General features: G+C 53.6%; 1 protein-coding gene across 6 annotated transcripts in view; it reads right to left on the reverse strand.

Annotated features, from left to right (window-relative positions):
- Nucleotides 1–124: 124 nt before the first annotated feature.
- Nucleotides 125–19,128, reverse strand: part of SH2D3C (SH2 domain containing 3C) — a 29,493-nt gene continuing 10,489 nt past the window's right edge. For 2 of the 6 annotated variants that reach the window (XM_006181866.2, XM_032478496.1), the window contains 10 exons: nt 16,669–16,708; nt 9,676–9,804; nt 8,316–8,770; nt 6,941–7,065; nt 4,877–5,412; nt 3,828–3,943; nt 3,132–3,303; nt 2,225–2,336; nt 1,647–1,853; nt 125–734 (listed from right to left, as the gene is read on the reverse strand). In XM_006181866.2, the coding sequence (XP_006181928.2) occupies nt 559–734; nt 1,647–1,853; nt 2,225–2,336; nt 3,132–3,303; nt 3,828–3,943; nt 4,877–5,412; nt 6,941–7,065; nt 8,316–8,770; nt 9,676–9,804; nt 16,669–16,708 (2,068 nt within the window). In that variant the 3' untranslated portion in view covers nt 125–558. Of the gene's footprint in view, nt 735–1,646; nt 1,854–2,224; nt 2,337–3,131; nt 3,304–3,827; nt 3,944–4,876; nt 5,413–6,940; nt 7,066–8,315; nt 8,771–9,675; nt 9,805–13,537; nt 14,338–16,668; nt 16,709–19,128 lie in introns of those variants that run through there. The other 4 variants (XM_032478495.1, XM_032478493.1, XM_032478497.1 and 1 more) reach the window with 3 other exon arrangements.

Genomic DNA, 19,128 nt, shown 5'->3' on the forward strand with positions numbered 1-19,128 from the left:
CTGGCGCCTGGCACAATCTGGAATGCTTCTGGTGCTAAATAAGTATTTGTTGAATGAATTTTTCTACCTTTCACCTGATAAAAGATGCTTCCTTCCACCCCAGGGTCCCCGGAGAGACAGAAGAAAGAGTCATAAAAGTTTTTTATATGAAAGAAAGAACATGGCTTCTGTACATCTATTTACAGAACAGATAGATGTATTTACAGCCAGAGGGAGGCCTCGGTGTCAGTGGGGGGCAGATGCCTGGAGAAGACTGAGGAGGCATGGGAAGCCTCCTGTGGCTCAAACGCAGGGCCCCCCAGCAGGAAGGGGAGAAGCAGGAGCTGGAGGGAGAAACAGAGGTTCCAGTTCTTCCTGAAGGGAAACTGGGTGAGCGTGTGGCAGGTGGGATGGAGCCCAGGGTCCACGGAGGATCCTGGAGGTGCAAGGGAGATTCTGGAGTTGTACCCAGAACATTCTTGGGCTGATCACAGTGTCCCTGGGGTGCTCTGGGGAAAGGTCTGTGCCCTTCTGTCCCTGTTGCTGCCTGCAGCTGCAGAAAAGAAGGGTCCATGGGGGTCACAGCTCGCTGGAGCGCACAGCAGGCTCCAGTTTGTGGGACAGGGCGGTGAGGACCTTCTCGAACTTCTCATAGCGCCAGGCCTGGCTGCTGCTGGCTCCCTGACTGCCCCACAGTAGACGCATCTGGAACTCAGTGCTGAACACCTCGAGGAGCTCCGGCCGGGCCTGGAACCCTGCAGGGTGGGGCACAGGGGTCAGAAGATCACCATCCAGCTGAGGAGGCTGGGGCTCCTGCCTGGAGCCACTACATCCCTCAGGACCTCATTCCAAGAAGAGCGCCTCCCACCACCCCCAGGGATCCAACAAGGTTTGTTGATGAACATGACCATGCAGCTTAGCACCTAGTCTCTGTCCTACTATTTACAACATATAAAGATAAAAATATTGCTAATTTAGGGGGAGATCTTGGGTGATTTTCCTTTTCTTTTCTGTATATTTCTGTAAGTTTCAAGATTTTTTCTAAGAAATGTAAATATATTTTGTAAGTATATGTAAAAAAAAAGCTTTTTTGTTCTTTCTGAAAAAGAAAAAGTCACACACTGGAATGCTCACAGAATTCACCTCCAGATAATTGTTGGTGATTTTTTATCTTGTTTTTGCTCAGCTGTAACTAATAATTTGTCTACAGTGAACTTTTACGACATAAATATTTCCCAAATAATTTAAAGGTGGATTGTCTGAAGCTACTCTGTCCTTTCATGAGAGGGAGTTTACCTTTCAACTACACTGTGAGCTCCCTGAAGGCAGGGCAGGTCGGCCTCAGCCCCAGGAACCCAGGCTGAGCATTTTGCAAACAACCTTCTAAAGTAGACCTGCCAGGATGTCCACTTCACAGATGAGAAAGCTGAGGCTCAGAGAAGCTAAGATACATAGCTGTGGTGCTCTTTGAATCACCTGTGTCCCTCCCACCTAACCTGGTGCCTGCCACTAACAATTCCTTGTCAGTCTGAGTAAAGAAAAGGGTGAGAAAAAGAAGTCAGGGGGATGGGGCAGGAAAGAGGGATGGAGAAATGTGAATGGACATTTGGACAAAAGGGAAGAGCAGGTCATGAGGAGGGAGGCCTCAGATGCAACCTAGGACTCACCCTGCAGCTTGACCTCCGCGTTGGTGTGATACAGGCCACCGTGGTGTGCCACCGTGCGGGCAGACTCCAGGTGGGCCAGCACCACCTCCACACCATGCTCTGTGCTGCCCCAGGGCTCGGGGCCCTCAGCCGGGGCTGAGTCACACTCCAGCAGAGTGATGAGAGGCAGGACATGAGGAAACGTGGTGTTGCTCAGCGGCGGGCCTTCTGCAGGGAGGGAGATGTGGCGCTCAGAGGTCCCGGAGGGCCCCACTGTCCACTGCAGTCCCAGGAACTGAGGATGTGTTAGGGGAAGGGCCCTGCTCGAGGTCCCTGAGGGAGCTCCTGGGGCTCCTGACTCCTGAGAGAAATCCTTCAGATTCCTCCAGCTGAACCCGCTGCAGCCTCAGCCCAGCATGGGGGCTGAGCCTGGACCTGGACAGGGCATCACAGTTGCCAGGTGCAGACAGTGAGTGCAAGGAAAACAGGCTGCACAGAGCCCAGGGATGCTCTCGTCATCCTCCGCACTGGGAGAGTCTTGGCCGGCCCAGAGAGGGCTGGGACCTGTCCAAGTTCACACAGCAAGGTGGGGGACATACCTTTGCCCTCATTGAGGCTCTTGAGAAACGGCTTGAGCTTCTTCTCGTAGAGGATGGCACCCTCTGTGTGTCGCTGCCGCAGGGTCACCCATGTCTGCTCGAGACGGGCAATCTGGGGAGACCAGACTGTGTGAGTGAGCAGCCAGGGAAGGGACCTCCTGGGGCCACGGGCCACTCTGCTGAGTGGACACCCAGATGTGGGGTAATAGTCATTAGTATGGTCACCATTCATAGATCAGGGACAGTACTGACTGCTTTTCATGTGCCTCCCATGAAGCCCTCACAACAATCCACTTTACAGATGAGGGAACTGAGGCTCAGAGAGGGGAATGACTTGCCAAAGTTCACTCCAAAAGTAAGTGGCAGAGCTGAGAGTTGAACCACTGTCTCTAGGACCCTGTTGTTATGATTGATGAGCCAAAGGAGGGGAAGTATAGTGTGGATGAGGTTCAGGCTCTGAACTTAGACAGACCTGGTTTGAATCTCAGCTTCTTCAGCCTCTGATTGTGTGCTCTTAGGCAAGTACTGCTCTGCCTCAGTTTCTCCATCAATGAAATGGGGACTAATAAAGGTACCTTATGAGATTGCCGAGGAATCAGTGCTTCTAATGTACTCAGGGTAGCACCTAGCATAGTCAGTGCTTGCTAAATGATAACCATTTTATATTTACTCTTTAAAGTCCTCATTCATGAATGCTCCTCATTCATTTTACAGGTGGAAATACAGAGACAAGGGAAAGTGCAAGACTTGGTCTGGGAGCAGGTCAGTACTTAAAGGACTCAGTTCTCCCAATTACCCTTTCACCAGTGCTGCTTAGAAAGTTACAATGTTCTTCCAAGAAACACATCCCAGGGCTCCTCCAGACAGAGACTACCTGATGCCCGGCTCCACTTGAGCCCCTCAGTACCTGGGCCATATCCAGGGCGCCCATGACTGCAGCGAAGCTGAACATGTTGCCCATGGTCCCCCGAAGCTCGGCCGCCAGCTGGATGGTCTTGTGCAGAAGCGCTGCCCGCTCCTCAGCAGAGCCCGTGCAGCCCAGGATGTCCACGGCCAACATGATGGACATGGTGTGGAACCTGTCGGAGCGACAAGGTCAGAGGGGCGGGGCCAACGACCCAGGGTGGGGGGGGTCCTTGTGGTTGGGCGCCTAGTGGTGGCGGGCGGAACCAAAAGTGCGGCTAGGGGGCGTGGCCAAAGTGGGGGCAAGATTAAGGCTTGTGATTGGTCGGTCTAAGTTAGGGGCGGGGCCAGAGGTCCTGGAGCGCCAGCCTGAGGCGCTTGTGGCCGGTCAGTGGAAATCAACCCGCAGAGCTGTTTTAAGAAAGGAGAGAAGCCAGAGTTGATGGACGGGCCAGGGCTCACGGATTGTGATCGGCCAAGAGGATACAAAAGGTGAATTACAGATAAAGGACTCCATTTTTGGAAACTAAGATTACTTCGAGTTGTATATAAAGAAGTAGCGATTGATCAATGGGATAGGGGGGTGGCCAGAACCCCTGGGAACTGCGGTGAGAAAGTGTGATTGGCCAATCGGCCACAACAAGGTAGCCCTGGGGGTTCCCCGTGAGTCCCAGTGAGTCCCCGTGGGTGCTTGCTTTACCTTTCCAGCAGGTCTAGTCGTAGCTGCCGGCCATGCGGGAGAGTGAGCAGCTCCATGCCCCAGCGGACTCCCATTAGGGTCTGCATCTCCTTGGTAACGCCCAGTATCCTAGCAACCTACAAGGACGCCCAGAGGGCTGATTAATTTCCTGTCCTGGCTGGCCCAAGCCATCTGGGGAGTCAGAGAGCTTTATCTAGAAGGGCAGCCTGGCTGAGAGGCCAAGTTTGAATTCGAGCTCTACTGCTAACCTTCGACATGGAGCAAATGAGCCTCAATTCTCACCATCTGTGAAAGGCAGGATAAAAGGGGAAATGCCCAGAGGTGTCTGTGCCAGAGGTACCCAGGACACCCTTATTCCAGAGGGAAAACCTGAGGCTCAGGGGAGAAAAGGGCTTGTCCAAGGTCACACACCAGCCTAGAACCCAGTGCTGCTCCCTTCAAGCCTAGCACTCTTCACAGAGCAACATCTCTGCACTTTCTTTTCTTGTTTCCTGAGCTTGGAGACCACTGCGAACAAGTAATCACTGTGCCCCCGCCTCTCGCCCTAAACTTCAGAGGGAGAAACAGAAGTACAGCAAGTCAGGGTCTTTAGATGGTCAAGATTCATTCAAAGCAAGGGCCCAGACATGAACAATTTATGGGCCTAGACAATGAGTTTTGTCCACCTGGGGGCAGGAGGGGAAGGCAGGGAGTCAGTCCTTTTATATTCCTTGGATCAACCGGGCTGACTCTCACTAGGCTCAAAAAGTGACTCAGGGAGCCAGACAGCACTGGCTTTTGGGACTCCCCAGTTCCAGTGCCAAACTGACATCTGGAAGAAGAAAGAACATCTCAGTTTGGGGGTCTTTTTAAGGAAAAAAATGGAGGCCCAGAGATGTAAAGTGATTACTCAGAGTCACACAGCACGTGAAGAACAGCCATGAAGCCAGAATCCAGGCCCACTAGCTATACTTGGGAATTTAGGGGCCAGCTCCTCACTACTCGGACCCCTGTCCCAAAGCCAGAGGACAAAATTGCTGCCCCTGCCCCAGTGCACACCCAGCACCTACCAGGCAGTCAACCTTGGTGACATGCCGGGCCAGTGTCCGTGCATCAACCTCTGCCAGCAGCTCCTTGACCTTACGCAGGAGGCCCACCTCCAGTGGCCGGTTATCCTTGGGGATCAGAAGTGACTGGAAGGCAGATGGGTTGAAGGAAGAAGTGGCTTCCACAATTGGGACTGTGAAGGTCCTTCCCCAGTCCCCCTCGGGGGCCCCATTTTCTGACAGTTCCTTTAGCTTCTCCCCACAGCTCCTGGCCTGCCGGCTGGAGGTCTCAGCTGCTGCCCACTCGCGGCTGCCACGGACAGGAGGCTGGAGCTGACAGTAATGGCCAGAGTCCGGGTCGCTGTAGCTGCTGAGCGACGGTGATGGGGAGGCTTTGCAGAGGGTGTGGGAGGGGCTGGTGTAAGGACCCTTGTCCGACTCCCCAAGTGGCTTTGTGGCACTTCCGGGACACAGCTGGGGTTCGCTGGAGCGGCGGATGACAGGGGAGGCAGGCAGTGCTGTGGCCGAGGGGGCTGCAGGGGCGGCGTGGACACGGGTCACTGCAGGGAGATAAAGGGAGAGGACTAGTTACCATGACTCTGACCCAGTGAGTTTCCCCCATCCCCTTCCCAAAGGACAGGCTCCATCCACCCTACAGGGTGATCCCCACCTCCCTGCACCCAGGCCCAGCCCAACAGACTCTGGCATACTGACCAGCCCTCAGCGATGCCCCGAAATCACCTGGACCCCAGGAGTAGCACACTCCTATCCTAAGGCTGCTGCAGCCTTAGGGAACTACTGAATTACTTATAGGAGCTTTCTGTGATTCAGGACAGCTAAGGACTTGCTGGAGTTCATTGTGCGGAATTATGTCTCAGTGAATTAGTAATAATGATATATTGAGTACCTGTGTTCTGGGAGCTGGTGACATGTGGAGGTACACTGGTCAAAACAATAAAACCACTACCCAAAATTAGAGGTGATGTTTGTTGAGCTCTTACTGCCTGCAAGATCCTTCTTTGCACATTAGTTCATTTAAGCCTCTCAACATCCCACAAGGACTTTCATGGTCCCCGTTCCACAGAAAACTGAGGCTCAGAGAAACCAACTGACCTTCCCAAGGTCACCCAGCCAGCAAGTGGTAGAGCTGGGATTTAAAACCAGGTGTTAAGTCCTCACTCCTGGGTACTTCACTATGCCACATTGCTTAGAACTTGTCCAATAAATAATCTGTGGCAAGGCATTTTAACATTTACACTGAGGGGTGTTGTTTTGAAGGCAAGTTGGCAATTATGACAAGCTGCCAGGCCCGTGTTTAGAGAAGAATTTGTGACAACCCATATAGATAGAAATATTGCAGCAGAGCGTCTCCCAGCGAAGTTTCCTCTGGGGCTGCCACTCTGTCTGCACACCTTGCCTGCCATGTGGACAATATGCAGTATGGCCTATTGAAAATATTACTTTTTTTTCTTCCAGAAGTGAACTAGTGGCATATTTCTACAACAGAAATTTTCTTTGTATTTAAAAAAAGCACAGTGCTGTCTGCTCAATCTTGCTATGAATCTAGAACTCTTGGGGGAAAAAGTCTATTTAATAGAGAAAATAAAAGCAAGCATGACTAGCCTGGTTTGAGCCCACCATTTGGAATCAGGGATGCATTAAGTCCTAGCCAATGCAAGGCCTGGCGGAGCACCCCACACACGGCAGGCGCTCGACCAGTGGGGGCTGAGTGTTGCTGACTGCATGTACTTCACAGCATTGAAGCCCAGATTCAATAACACAGTGAGCTTCTAGCAGACTTGCTGCATTCAGGAGAATGCACTGGAAATGACAGTGCCTGGTACCCAATAGGGACTCAAATAATCACTGTGGAATGAATAAGCCATAGATATGTTTTGTATGTCAATATCAATACTTCCACTAGCAAGTTTTTAGCGTAAACTCTTGCAGGGCATTGCTCTCAGAAAAAAGGTAGAAAAACACATGATCACACACTATAACAGAATTCATCAGACAGCACATGCATGCGCACACAAGATCCCTCCCACCAGATCCCTCCACCTGCCCCGACCCCACTGCTGGCCATACCAGTACTATAGGCAGGAGAGCTGGGGTTCTCGGAGATGGGGGACATGGGCGAGTGCAGGTCTGGGATCTGGTCCATGCTGAGCGCACAGTTGCGGATGGATTCCCGGGGGTGGGGCAGTGATGTGCTGTGGAGTAGACACCTTCATGAGCAGACAGCCCAGAGGTCAGGGTCTTCAGCCAGCATTAGGACCCCCACCTCTGTCTCCAACCTAGATGTGCTGAACTTCAGAGGTCTGGAGGTTATCAAGTCCAACCTCCCAATTGACAGGTACAAAAACTGAAGCCCAGAGGAGGAAGGGCTTGTGCAGTCCACAACCTGCACAACTGATCTCTTCCCTGGGAATCTTGCCCCCAACTTAGAGAACAGTCTGGGGAGAAGGGCTCAGGAGCCAAGCCCATCAGCCTGGCCTCTTACCACTGCTCCCACACTATACTCAGGATGCCTCAGGTGCACATGGCCTGTGGATCCTGGCACCATTATAATCACTGGTTCCAAACCATAGGCCAAGTGGCAACTCCCCACAGGGTATCCAACCAGCAATTCCTTGCCTAGCAGCATCCAGGGAGATGGGACCTATCCAAGTGTTGATGGTACAGGATGGCAGGTCTCAACTGCAAGCAGCCAGGAAAGCCATAGAAATTAGGGGCACAGGCTTTAGAGTTGCAGACCTGGGTCTGACTCTTGGTCCTACCACTCTTTAGTAAGCAGCTACTCCTTTCCAAGCCTATTTCCTCATCTAGAAAGTGGGGGTATGGACAGGAGCCACCTCCTAGGGAGACAAGGGAGTCAATGAGGTTGGGCACAGAGAGTGTGCAGGAGAGGGCCAGGTGCACAGTAGGGCCTCAGGAATCATTTGCTGCTGTGGCTTTTCCTGGGCTCAGGGCCTGGTCTCACCCAACCCAGAGGCAATTGAGTATCATCAAAAATGTCACTGAGAACATTCCATTCCTTGTTTGCACACTGCAAAGCCCTCTACTCTGATGCCCACCTTGGTCTAGTTAGGTGGGGTAGGGAGGGGTAACCTTGACAGCAGGGAGCAGACCCCTGCCTGGGACAGGACAGCACTCAGGGCTCCCCCTAGGCCAGAGGGGGATTTTGGAGTGAGTTATAGGTAGGAACACAGAGGCAAGAGAGGAACAGTGGCAGGGCCAAGGGCACACGGCTGGTTGGAGCAGAGCTGGGACTGCAGCCTGTGTTCCAGATCTCCACTCAGTACAGCCTGGGCTGCCTCCTGTTCTTCCCCGCAAACTGAGGCTCCAGGTCATTTCACCCAGACCCGTGTGACTGGGCCTCCCCTTTCTTACCAGTACTTACATTACAGACCCCCTCACTGACAAACGGGGAGACTGAGGCCTAGTGTGGGTTCTCACTCACCTGGTGGGGCAGCCATCGCTGCGGGTGACCTTGTCAGCGGTGAGCCCGTCGGTCATGGTGACGCTGCGCCGTTTCATGTGGCTGCCTTTGGGGCCCGAGGGGCTGGCAGGGCTGGCAGCCTTGCTACCGCCCTGGCCCAGGCCGTAGCAGGCCTCCAGGTAGCGTAGCGGGAAGGTGCGGTTGACTGGGCAGTAGATGATGGCGCCACTCTGCTCTGACACAGCCTTGCGGCTGCCCACATGATACCGCACAAGGGCAGGTACGTGGTCAAAGCTCTCCTGCTCGAACAGGTACTGGATGTGGGTGTAGCTCTCACCCGCCTTCACCACCACCTTGTTGATCTTGAAGTGCAAGGCCTGGTTGCGCCAGCGGCATGTGAGCACGTAGTCACCCAGGCTGGTGAGCGAGTCCCGGATGAGGAAGTCACCATTGCGCTGCACCAGGGTCTCTGAGACCTGTGGGAGGCAATGGTCAGGCTGGAGCAGGGCAGGGACAGGATAGGGCCAGACCGGGATCTGGAGGACACAGTGAATAGAGATATCTGAAGCTTCGGAGGTGGGCACAGATTCAGAGGGTGCAACTCAGCCAGAAGCCAGGGGTCTGGGGCACAGAGACTCAGACATGGGAGGACATAACGCCCTGGAACAGGAGTCACCATGATCTGAAGCTCAGGCCTCAGACCTACTCCTTCTCAGGGCTCACACTGAGCAGAGTGAATTTGAATTTTCATTCCTCCAGACAATGCTCTGGTGCATCTCTAGGCCTTTGTAAACTCAAGCTACTTTCTCTGCTAGAACATCCTAGACCCTGCCCTTCTGGTGAATGGCTATCCATCTCACAAAGACCTCTCTCCCTGCCAGGCACTCCTTTCTTGCACTTCTCCCACTGGGCTCTGACTGTCTGCTTGCGTGTCAACTCCCACCCTGGACTACCAGCCCTCAAGTAGCCTAAGAACTGATACTCACTAACCAAACACACAAGAGGCTGATGTATAGACCCATACAATAACAGTAAAAAAAATAGTAGTAATAACAACAACCACAAAGGACAATGTTCATTGAGCTCTGCATGTCAGACATCATGTCAGGCACCTTACACACATTATTTCACTTAATTCCCACAACCAATTTTTAAAGTAGGTACTATTATTATCCTCCGTTTTATAGATGAGGAAACTGAGGCTCAGAGGTGAAGTGACTTGTTCAAGGTCACACAGTCAGTAAATGGCAGAACCAGACCTCATCCCAGTCCACTCCAATTGAGCCCACCAAACAATAGTCAGAGCCTCTCTAGGCTGGGACTGACTGAGGTGGTGGGTGAAAGGGCCTAGGGCTGAGGGTCCAGTTCAGGGCCTGCTCACCTCACGGGGGATGCGGCCATGGTACCAGGCATGGCTGCGGAGATCTGTGCTGCTGAGTTTGAGCTCTTCCTCCAATTCCTTGTGCAATTTCTCAGGCGATGAGTCCAGAATGTACTTCTCTTTGGAGAACTGGGCAGGAGACAGCAAAAGTTAGCATCCAATCTGAAGCCCCTTCCTCCTTCTTTCCCAACCTCCCCCACCCCAAGTGAAGTCCTTCTATCCTGGAATCCTGGGAACACTTATGCACAGATGCAAGAAAGGTCCTCACCCATGAGTCCCTATCCCAGCAGGAGTAAAGGAATCTCAATTAAATCCACCAAAAGGTACCTACTGTGTGCCAAGGGTAAATAAGGCAAAAAATAAACCTGTCCTCAAGGAAGTTCCTAATCTAAGAGAGGAGGCAAAAGCAACATGAGTTTTTGAGCAGACTGCGGTCAGCACCACAGTAATGGACAGCGGCAAAAAGCTGGGTGGCTTTTCCAAAGGGAGATGAAGTCTAGGCCAGGTGGAGTGGTCCAGGAAGGCTTCCTGGAAGAGATGACAATCACAAACACTAATTATGCACCAAGGACACCACACTGATCTTGAAGTAGGGGGAGGGAGGATTTGGATTTCTACAGGTGGATAAGGCAGCAGATACTGAGGCAAAATCACAGGCAAAAACGGCTGGATGGATGAGGATACATTCTGGGACAGTGAATTATACAAGGGTGGAGGAGGCAGCTATAAACAGGGAAGCAGAGGCCCCCATACAGACATCTGTGATATCCTTTACAATTCCCAAGACCCCTTCTTCCCTGTCATCTCAAGAAGTCCTTGCTAGATGGGGAAACTGGCCCAGCAGGAAAGTCCAAGGTCACTCACTGGAGATAATGCCCAGGACTCCCCTCTTCTACCTGCCTAGGGGGGAGATTCCTGGTTTCCCAGTTACTGTGGCCTGGATTTGGAGGCCTAAGAACAGGAGGAGAGGAGTTCTTGCTGCCAGGCGCGCCCCTACCACAGAGCCCAGCCCAGCCAATCCTGGCTGTGTCATGTGAATTCTCTGGGCCTCAGTTTCTTCCTCTGTAAAATGGGTACAGTGACAAAACCTGCCTTTCCAGGTTGTAAGGATGAAAGGAGACAATACTCCAGAACACCACTACTAGCCCACAGATGTCCTCATCACTGTGAGGACATGTGACATTGCTTCTTCCCCCTTCTGCCAACTCCAGGCCCCAAAGACAGCTTCTCTAGGACAGAGAGATCTGGCCCAGAACTGGCCAGACAACAGGACAGATGAAGGGAGGGCACTAAAGGGCCTAGCTTCAGTCCAGGTCACAATCTTTCCCCAGGACCTCCTACTCACCAGGGTCCAGGGTCTTCCAGTCCACTCTCTGCCTCTTCTCACTTTCCAAGTTCCTAGAGCCTAACTCTGCAACTCCATTCTCCACTCCTCTGCTCTTCCACTGCCTTGGTTCACATCAGCCTACACTGCTCCCAAGATACCCTGGTCCCCAACTTCAGAGATATCTAGAATCTCTGACTCCATTATTTCAACATTGACTAAGCCCCCACTCTAGGGCAGGTCCTGTGCCAGGGGCTGAACCCAAGGTCATCATGACAGGTGGCCTCTATCCTGGGGGAGCCATGCAGACACTGACAAGTAATCCCAGGGTTTGGAAATATTCAGAGACACACAGAGAGCTCTAGGAGCAGATGAATGTGTACCCCCTTGTCTAGTCAAGGAATGAAGTCCCTGAAGAGGTGATGTTTCCACTGAGGTCTGATGAAGGACTGGACGAGCAAAGCAAAAGTGTCAGGGTGGGGACAGACAGGTGGGCAGGAGGGCAGGAGGGCAGGAAAGCACTCTGGAGAGAAAGTGGCAAAGTCAGGGCCCTGTGGGCAAAGCCAAGGCCCTAGGGGTGATGAGAAACTTCAACAGGGGTAGGGGTGGCAGGGGCAGGTGGACAAGGCTGTGAGGCTGCCTTGGGGAGCTGGGGTTTACCCAGAAGACACAGCAGAGCTGCAGGTTATTTAAGTGTTGGGGCAGGTTCGATCTGCTGTGTGGAGAGTGGCCTAGTGTTTTCCAGGCAATAGCAGGGCAGGGTGGGGCATGGAGATGGGGATTAAGGGAAGAGTGTTTAGACAGCCATTGATCAGGTGTGGGGAAGAGGGCAGAGGGGTCAGAGAGGATTCCAGGTAGAGAGCCTGGGAAGACAGTGAGACACTCTCTGAGGTGAGCAAGGCTGGGGCAGGAGAAGCTTGGCAATGTGCCCATAAATATTGGGGCTTTGAGGAGTCTCCAGGGCTCTGGGGACAGATGGTGGGGGTGGGTGATGTATATGAGTGCTCGGGGAAAGGCAGGGCCTGGGGATGGGAATAATGCATATCCTCTGCGCAAGGTAGAAACCAATACCCTGGAAAGGCAGGGAGGGCCAGGTGAACTGAGATTTGGGCCTTCTCGGATACCTACACTTCTCCATGGGATTCCCTATTCTTCAGGGTCCTGGCCCCTCTCCTATACCACCTGGCACCCTGGGGAGGGAAGAGTGGGAACCACAGGGGAGACTCCTCCTCCTTGACAAAGAGCATGCAATTGAGAAGTTGCCCCAGTCCCACAGCAAGAGGGACAGAGGGCAAAGAAGGAGAGGGGGCTGTGTGGTTAAAAAAAAAACTGGCCCCAAGACTGTGCCTGCCACTGTGTAACCTTGAGCCAGTCACTTTCCCTCTCTGGCCCTGAGTAATCTTATCTGTAAATGGGGGGTGGGAGGTTGGGTTCCACTTTTCCAACCATAGTCAATGGTCAGGGAGAATCTGGAGGGACAAACTTGTACCTTCCACACACCCGAGGTTAGGGAAACCTAGGGTCCGTATGCCCTCCTCTTCACCTTCGACCCCAGGGTCTCTAGCTCCCAAAGGGGGTGGGTGCTGGGGCGCGAATGCAGCATCCCTGCGCTCAGCGCACCGCTATTGGCCAGAGATGATCTCACCGCCTCCCGGCCTGCGAGGGCCTGATTGGCCGGTGCGGGGATGCTGCGCTCCGCTGCCGGCGGGCCGTCATTCAGGCGGGCTCAGAGCGTGTGTGAGACTAGGGGAGCGCAGAGGTGATGCGCCCGGTGTCCCCCAGGAGGCTCAGGAGGCAAAAAAGCGTAGATCCCAGATCAAGGTCTTAACCCCTTTCCACCAGCCCGTGCCCAGCAAGCCCCCTCTACCTCCCTTCAGTCTTGCAACCCTAAGCAAAGCCATCTCCAGATGATGCTCCGCAGAGAGGCGGGGTCCGGGTCCTCCCCTCCACCCCCTTCCGTTTAACCCTTTCATCGCCACCGCTCCGTTCCGCAATGCCTGGCCAGTTGGGCTGGGAGACCCGCGCCCTCGAGCATGCCCAAGCCCACCTATAGGGCAGGAGTGTGGCGGGCGCTCTGGCCCCAGCCTCGGCACCCGCAACACTCCCTCAGCTTCTCGCCCCTCACTCAGCCTTCGGACTCCAGCCCAGCGCCCCTGGTACAATGGGGAGTCAGGCTGCCCGGGTCAGCCGCAGGAGCTGGATTGCTCGCTGGAGGAGGCAGGACTCCGGGGACTCCATCTCCCAATACCCAATGCCCGAGATCAGCTCCCTCCTACAGAGGAGGTATTACCGGAACGGCAGCCCCCGCAGCCCCGAGTCCCGGGAGCGGCAGCTGGACCTTCATCCCGCGAGGCGTCTGCGCGCCCAGAGGTGAGGCTGGGGCGACCCCGCCCCCTCCCGCAGCCCGCAGCCCGTAGCCCCTGCCCGGCCGGACCCTGCACGGCGCCACGGACTGCGGCTCCCCGGCTCCCGAGCTCGGGGCGAGCGGCCAGGGGTCCCAGCCCGGAGCGACTGGCGGGGGCCGAGCCGCCCCCTCACCTGCACCTGCACGAAGGAGCCACGGTAGAAGCAGCAGGCGGCGGCCGACAGGGCGCTCCACAGGCTGCACCGCTCGGTCATGGTGGGGCCGGGCGGCGGGGGCCGGGACAGTGCGGGGGGCGGCGGCCGGCGGGGCAGGGGCGCAGGACCGACCGGGCTGGGCACCGGCTGCGCGTGCCTCTCGGCGACGCGATTACCTCATCGCCTTGTCGGGGGAGGAGCGGGAAGGCGGGGCGGGGAGACCCCACCCTCCAGCCGGCCCCGGGAGGGGAGGGGGCCATTGTTCCTCCCTCCGCCCACCCCTGGCTCCCCGCCCCTCGCCCCCTGCTCTCCAACCCCACGCGTCCCCGCTGCCTGGAGTCCGGGGACGCGGAGTGGAGGACTTGCCAAAGGGGGAGTCATGATGGTGAGGGTAGAGGGATGGAGTGGGAACACCTGGGCGGGCAAGGGGGGTTCTTGCCGCCCCCACTCGCCTCACCCCTCCCTGACCTGGAGCAGGCAGACTTTGAAGTAAAGCATATGTAAAGCTGGAAAAATCCCTGTATGCGTTTGACCAAATCCTTTGTGGCCTCGGGAAATCTCCCAGAGCCCAGATTTCTCATCTCTGATTTGGAATCAGGGACTCCGCTGTGAACTGGGGGATGTTCCACTGACAGACTCTGGGGATGGGGTGGGGGGGAGGTGGCAGGACTGAGACTCGGTAATGCTCAATGGTTAGGGAATCAACCTGGGTTCAACAGGAGGTGTAACCCACCTCCACCCAAGCAGCCCAGATTCTCTCGGAGCCCAGATTTACTCATCTGGAAAACATACCTGTGCTGACCTCACAGAACTCTTGAGAGTTTTGGCTGAGCTGATGCATGTAAGTTGCCTAGGCATAAATGAATGTAAGGCGTAAAGTAAGTGCTCAATAAATATGTGCTATTGTTTTCAAGTTTAGTGTCTTAGAATCTAGACTTTTGGTCCTACAATCATAGGCTCATCAATGCAAAAGGAATCATTACTGACTGCATAAGTCAGGCCTGGAGTTCAAATTCTTTTGGAAGGCTGTGTGACCTTAGGCAAGTGAGTCCACCTCTCTGGGCCTCAGCTATTTCATTATTTTCTGTAAAAACATCTGAAGCTCTGGGCGTGGAGCCTGGGATTTTATGGTCTCAGAACTTTAGAATCCTTGCCTTAGAATCCAATACTCACATCATTGTCTTGAGAACCCTAGAGTTCTGGAAGCTGAAATGGACTTTTGGTGACTGACTATTGATTCTATCCCCTTCTGGGGCTTGAAGCTAAAATTAACATTCTTTTGATTTCATCCTTTAGGAATTGTTTAATCAGTTCCAGTGAGCAGGTATTATTTCTTTTATAGTATTTTTTAACCACATTTTTTTCCAGCCCCATAAACTAGAGAAAAAATGCAAAGCTAATAATCCTTACAGGGATCTTGCTACTATCAGTGATGGAGATCTCACTACCTTACCAGGCAGCTGGGATTTGTGAGGTGCTGAAATGTGCCCTCTGTGTGTTCCTACACTGGCTTTGGTGCTGGATCTCCATGAGGCCTCTGTCTCCCTGCAGTGTCTGGGCCTGGATGAGGAGCCAAGGCTCAAATTCCGGGAGCAACTCCTGCTTAACTTGCCTCAGCCCTGGGCTAAGCTCACTCAGCTTGCTTTCTGACCTTGCCCACACTCTCACCTCTGCCTGGACCACTCTATCACCCATCTTCACTTATCTTTGTCTCCTTTCCAGCTTTCAGTTTGGAGAGAGGACATTGGTGTATGTTCCCGGTCAACTGCAATGGCTTGGCTTTAATGCCTCCTCCTCCAGAAAGCCCTCCTTGATCTCCCCCTTCCCAGCTCCTGAACTGAAAATCATCCTCTACCTCTGGAGCTCCAATGGCTTCTTATCTGAGCCTTCTGGTGATGGACAGAGACAGCAATCTGAACACTTCCTGCCATGCCTCATTACTAGGCACTTACACAGAGCTTTACAGGCAGAATCTTGGTTGACGGAATGTCCCTGGGGTCAGGTACCAGACTAGCTTTCTCTGTTCCAGGCCTAGATCTCTCTGTCATGAGCACAGACTCACTGAGCCCGTAGCAACCCTGAGTTGGAGGCATCATTCTTACCCCATTTCACACAGGTGAACACTGAGGCTCAGAGAGGTGACACACACACCCAAAGTCATGTGGCAAATAAGTGGCAGATCTGGGACTAAAATCTGGGTCTGCTGGATTGTAAAACACAAGCCCAAACCATTGTGTGGCTCTGCCATGGTCCCCACATGGGCCTGGAGCCCTTGGAACAGGGCCTGGTGCTCCTTGCCCTCTGCTGTGTGCTCCATACTCAGCAGGGGACCTAGCTCAGGGTGGGTGCTCCTGGATGTGGAAGGCCAAGGCCTTTGTCCATGGTCTTGGCATCAAATAGATTTGGACTGCAATCCCAGTTCTGCCCTGTGGTAGCTGTGTGGCTGTGGGCAAGTCACTGCACTTCTCTGGGCCTTAAATTTCCCATCTGTAAGTGGGCACAAGAAGGCTGTCACTGCCCAATGATGAGGAGAGAAGTCCAAGACCTCATTCATGTAAAGAGCTCAGAACCATCTCCCTTCCAGTGCCAGCAGCTAGCACAGGGCTCTACACACAGTAGGCAATCAAAATGTTCTACCGTATTATTGTGGTTATCATCATTTTTCAAAACTGCACTTTCAATATTCCCAGTGCCCAGGACAAATTAAGCTTATGAGAAATGTGAGCTGTGCCCATTATCTGTGATGAAGAACTGAGTCATCCTGTCCTGCTCCCCACCTCCCAGCACCAGCACATGCTCAGAGACCAAGTGGGATTGGAGCCGGTCTTCACATGGAGACACCCTTGGGGCCCTGTCCAGCTGGCAGCTGGATGAAGTCTAGTAGTAACAAACATTGGGATGTCCTGAGTTTAGGGCCAGGAGAGAATGATGGCAGGTGTGGGAAGAAGATTCCAGGAGTGAAAGCAGACCCCACACACTGCCCTGACCCCTAGACCCTCTCCTCTGGGAACAGACAGTGAGGTCTGACACCTAACAAGGCCAGAAAAGGCCTGTGACCTTCCCAGAATAGGCTCTGGCCCCTCCAGTGTCCCCTGCCCAGTCCCCCTTACCTTCACGTAGTCCCCACCAGCCTCTGGCTCTCCAGTGGCCCTGGAAGAAAAGAAGAGAGGTGAGGTCCCCAGCCCTGCCTGGCTCCCGAGCTGCCAGCCTCTGGCCACCTACCTGGTGCCAGCATCTGGCCCCTGGGCCCCAGAGGGCTCAGCCTAGAGGCAGGAGGGGGCACCGCAGCTGACAGCACTCGCTGGAATCTGCTGGCTGGGCTGCTCCTCCACTCTCCAGCTGTGTGGCCCTGGGCAAGTCCCTTCACCTCTCTGAACCTGGGTTTCCTATTGTAAATCAGACTATTGACAGTCTCTGCCTCACTGAGTCATCTCAGGGACTCTGGGAGCTGATGAATTTTAGAGCCTTAACACGGGGCCTGCTTTCTGAATCACTGTCTTTGCCAGCTTCAGGACATTGTGCTGTCCTGGTGTACCCTCCCCACCCCTCCCTGACTCCAAACACTGGGGACCCCAGGCTGGGCCTCAGTTTCCTCTCCTCCTGCCCTATACTCACTCCCTAGTGCACAGTGACCCACTCGGCCGCACACCATGGAGCCATTGCTGGTAACAGTTGGCTGCCGATTTGCTCCCCTCTGCCTTCAGGGGTGGCTAAGATGGGGCCTGGAAAGGCCAGAGGTGAGGGTGGTTGTTTTTCCCAGGTGCCAAACAAATATCCTCCTTTCTAGTGAGAGCCTCCATGAGCCACATCCCCCAGTCCTTGGCCTTAAATGCCATTCCTTCTCTGATGCAGCTTGGACCTGCCCCTTCCACACCAGACTCGTAAACCCAGCTGCCTCCTTAGCATCTCCTCTTGGGTGTCTGAAGTCATCTGACTTGCCACGTTCAAAGCAGGATTGCTGATTCCCTCTACCCCGCACCATGCCCTTGCTCCCCACATCCGCTTCCCATCTCAGTTGATGTCAGCTTCGTCCTTCTTGTTGCTTTGTTTGGCCAAAAACCCTGCGGTCCTCTCTGCCTCCTCTCTCACTCATACTCCACACCCAATCCATCAGGAAATCCTGCGGCTCTACTTTCAAAATAGATCCTGACCACTTCTCTCCGAGTGTCAACCCTGCCCCATATGGGACACTCTCTGTGTCCTCCATGGAGCACACAGCAGCCTTCTCACCATGCCTGCTCTCCACACTCTCTGTCAGCCTACTCTCCACTGCCAGGAGGGTGGCACACATTTACTCCCACCTCTCAAAGAACTATATCCAAACCCTGCTCCATGGCCTAAAAATGGCTGGCCATGCAACTTATCATCCAAGCCAGGATTTTTCTTCCCTTGTGAGAGTAAAGAGGGTGCCATTTTTATGCCAGAAAAAAAAAGTGTAAACTGGCTTATGCTTTCCCCAACCTACAAGGCTCTGTCTGGCCTGGTGGTACCTGACTGCCCACCTTGTCAACTCCCACCGCCAAAACATGCCTCCCTCCCTCATTCTGTCCATATTGGCCTCCTTGCCAAGCTCATTCTTGCCACATGGCCTTTGCACTTGCTGTTCCTTTGCCTGGAATGCTCTTCCTCCAGATTGTCCCACAGCTTGCCTCTCCCCCTGCTTTATTTAGGGCTCTGCTTAGTGTCCCCAACTCAGAGAAGCCTTCCTTGACTACCCTATGTAGAACAGTCCCTTATCCTTCACTCCCTGTCCTCAACTCTGCTTTATTTTCCTCAATCTCTGCCTGAAATGATCACTTTACATTTATTTGTTGATTGTTAATCACTTAACTCCTCCACGAGGGCACTGACTTTGTCTTGTTCACTGTTGAGCCCCTGGCACATTGTAGGAGCTCAAGAACTATTTATTGTTTAAGAAATGTATGAATAGTAAACACTCAACCAGTATTAATCACTATCGACATTAATTATCTGAGGCTGGGCCCTGGTTCTCCGGTTGGTACGAGCCTCAGTATTCCCATCTGCAAAATAGGGAGGCAGGTCTCACATCAGGGAACTGCTTCCTCAGATACAGATGCCCAATATTTAAATTTAAATGTGATAAATCTTTAAAAAATTACTTTAAAATAACAACAAAAAAAAAGCTGAGCTAAAAACAAAATGAAACAAAAACTGTGGGTGAGATGTGTGTTTCCAGAGCAGAATTCTACACAGGGGTCCCCCCTTCCTGAGGCCAGGGGTTCCTTGCTGAGAAGCTGTCTGACAGTCCTCCCTGTTCTGACATTCTAGAGTCCCCGCTGCTAGCCTGCCCTCCTGCAAAGTCCTTCCTGACCTCTAACCACAGTCTCTCAAGCTGCAGCCCAGCCACAGCAGGCTCCCAAAGCGTCTGGGTTCTTTCTGAACAGCAGCAGTGGGAGTAAGGTGGAGTAGGGACCCTTCCTCTCCGCTCACCTCTGCTGCTCTTCCTGGGTGAGGTGTCCCATCCCAGCGTTTCCGGCTATTCAAGCCCGGAAATCCTCCCTGGGAACAGATTGGCCAGGACACTGGGATCGCCCCAGCACTTCCTCCTG

Source organism: Camelus ferus, chromosome 4, assembly GCF_009834535.1.
Source record: "Camelus ferus isolate YT-003-E chromosome 4, BCGSAC_Cfer_1.0, whole genome shotgun sequence".
Classification (NCBI taxonomy): Eukaryota; Metazoa; Chordata; class Mammalia; order Artiodactyla; family Camelidae; genus Camelus; species Camelus ferus.